This window comes from Ctenocephalides felis, unplaced genomic scaffold (assembly GCF_003426905.1).
Source record: "Ctenocephalides felis isolate EL2017-DRISC unplaced genomic scaffold, ASM342690v1 CF-g0.4_SCAFFOLD_03571, whole genome shotgun sequence".
In the NCBI taxonomy this organism is placed as follows: Eukaryota; Metazoa; Arthropoda; class Insecta; order Siphonaptera; family Pulicidae; genus Ctenocephalides; species Ctenocephalides felis.
Genome location: NW_020539725.1, coordinates 57315342 through 57317580, shown reverse-complemented (window position 1 = coordinate 57317580; position 2239 = coordinate 57315342). Strand labels below are relative to the sequence as shown.

At 34.6% G+C, this 2239-nt stretch overlaps 1 protein-coding gene across 1 annotated transcript; it reads right to left on the bottom strand.

Moving 5' to 3' along the window:
* Window positions 1–256: 256 nt before the first annotated feature.
* Window positions 257–1911, bottom strand: LOC113386362 (ubiquitin carboxyl-terminal hydrolase 30 homolog). Its single transcript, XM_026624146.1, has one exon. The coding sequence runs from the start codon at window positions 1823–1825 to the stop codon at window positions 257–259; it is 1569 nt and encodes a 522-aa protein (XP_026479931.1). The 5' UTR covers window positions 1826–1911.
* Between the last annotated feature and the right edge of the window lie 328 nt (window positions 1912–2239).

Below are 2239 nucleotides of genomic sequence, written 5' to 3'. Positions count from 1 at the left end.
GGAGAGCCAAAGAGCAAAACGTCTTAAAAAATATAAATTTATAAATTATTTTTGTATTATTATTTTTATATTTAATATTTATTATAACATATATGTATCATAACTTAATAAATAATGTACATAGATAAAAACAGCTATATTTTTAGATAATATGTTATAACTAGGTGTATCAAGCTGAAATCTAATAAAAACAAATAAATCACAGGATTCTATTAAAACTTAAAAATATCTGAATTATGACTAACTCTTATAAATTTTACATGCATTTTTCATAGAAAAGCATGTAAGCAACAGATTGTAAAACTTCATTTAATGAAACTTCTCTCACTGCTGCATCTGATGTAAAATACCATTTATGCATGTTACGCATGGATCCTCTTCTGTAAGTTATAAAATGTCCTGTCTCAGTATCACCCACATGCACCACAACAGAAACAAGCCGGTAAGCAGGAGTGTGCAAATCTCCTGAATCGCGAGGTAAAGACATACTTCCAGAGTTGCAGTTTTGAGTTGCAAAGCCGGACTGTAAATATGTAAATTGCGACATGTTCAAGTTTTCTGGAAATGATACATATTCCATTCTCTTGTATGTATTGCCTCCCTCTCTCCACATTGTTCTTGGAATGTGTATGCATAGAATTTGTGGTAGTTTTCCAAAATATATAGTTTTGATGCAACTGGTAAGTTTAGCTCTCACCTGGGAATCCTCTGAAGATGAAGAAGTTGAAATGGAATCTGCATCTTGCTCAATGCTAGACACATTTATGGGCTCACGCTTATTACATTTTTCACACAAAAAGTCTTTCACAATCTCAGGTGACACAAAACGATATAAAAGCTGAAGCAAAGAACATCCAGCTAAGTCAGATAATAAATGCAGGGAAATGCTATCAAATTTATCATAGCGAATTGGAGTCTTAAATCCGCATTCTTTACATTTGAACTGTGTTGCCAGTGTACCATGGAATGGAATACTATAATTAGGTTCTTTTGGTACTTCATCAAATAATGCCATCCGAACACAGCTTCCAACACGTTCTAAAGAACGGCAAGATATTGAAGACCTTTTACTTAGTGAAGATCTCTCAGATATATAACGTGGGCGACTTTTTCTTGTTGATGAAGCGGATGCAGCTACTTCATACAAATTGATTTGAGAATCAAAATCAATTTCTCCATCTGGAGAATGGGGAGAATTTGGTGTATGAACTTCAGATCTTGTATAATTTGATAGAGGCGGATATGGTGGACTTTGGGGTGCTGTGTCCGGGGTTTCTGGCCACGGGCCAACATCACGATCAGCATAAGATACCATCATTGCACTTGATGGTCTTGTAGGTAAAAGACTGTAATCACTTAATCCCAAAGCATCAGATAAACATCCAATTTTACGTACCGGTTTATTAATTTCTTCTTCCAAACTGCTCAAGATGACATGCAGCAACTCATGAGCATCTTGCTCGTCTGGTGGTATTACCCATCCAAGAGCAAATAATGACTGCAAGATATCGCCTGGCGTATAAGGGTCTGATCTTATTGTAACATGAGTACCGTTGACGACTTCTATGACGGTATTCAAAGTTGTTATCAGACTTTTCGAATCTCTTCCACTGAATTTTTGTAACCATAGTTTGAATTGTGTGCATGCTGCTAAGGCTTGTAAGACTGCATTTAAAAAGCAGGTTCGACCTAAGTTATGAAGACCGCCAACTTGTCCTCTTCTTTTACGTAATCTCGTACCTCCGGAGGGTCCCCAAAGGACATAAGCACCAACTACAACAGCTGCAGTCACGCCAGCTGCCATTAAAAATCTTTCGCCCTCCATTGCTTATTAACTAATAATTAACGAAAGAGATCTTCTACATTATGCTATTTAAACGTTGTTTAATAATTTAGTTTCATTCAATTTATTTGCTCTTATATCATCTGTCAAAGCGATCGATAACAATTATAGGTTAAATGTCAAAAACAATTCATGTTGGTACAACTGTAAGCAGTTTCTGTTTAAATTCAAAAATGAATGTTATGAAATAAAAAGCGTGCGCGTAAGGTTCACATGCGATTGAAGTAAAACTTTTTTGCTATTGTACGAGATGGCAATCATTTCAATTTTGAATGCACACATTTATTAATGTCGACCATTATACATATTTATATAATAATAAATTATAAATTATATATTTATAATAGCATTAAAAATATTTATAATATTTGAGCGATTAGGACTTGGACCTTCATT

Excerpts from the sequence above, each read along its gene's own strand:
- LOC113386362 (XM_026624146.1), bottom strand. The coding sequence starts at position 1,825 with ATGGAGGGCGAAAGATTTTTAATGGCAGCTGGCGTGACTGCAGCTGTT.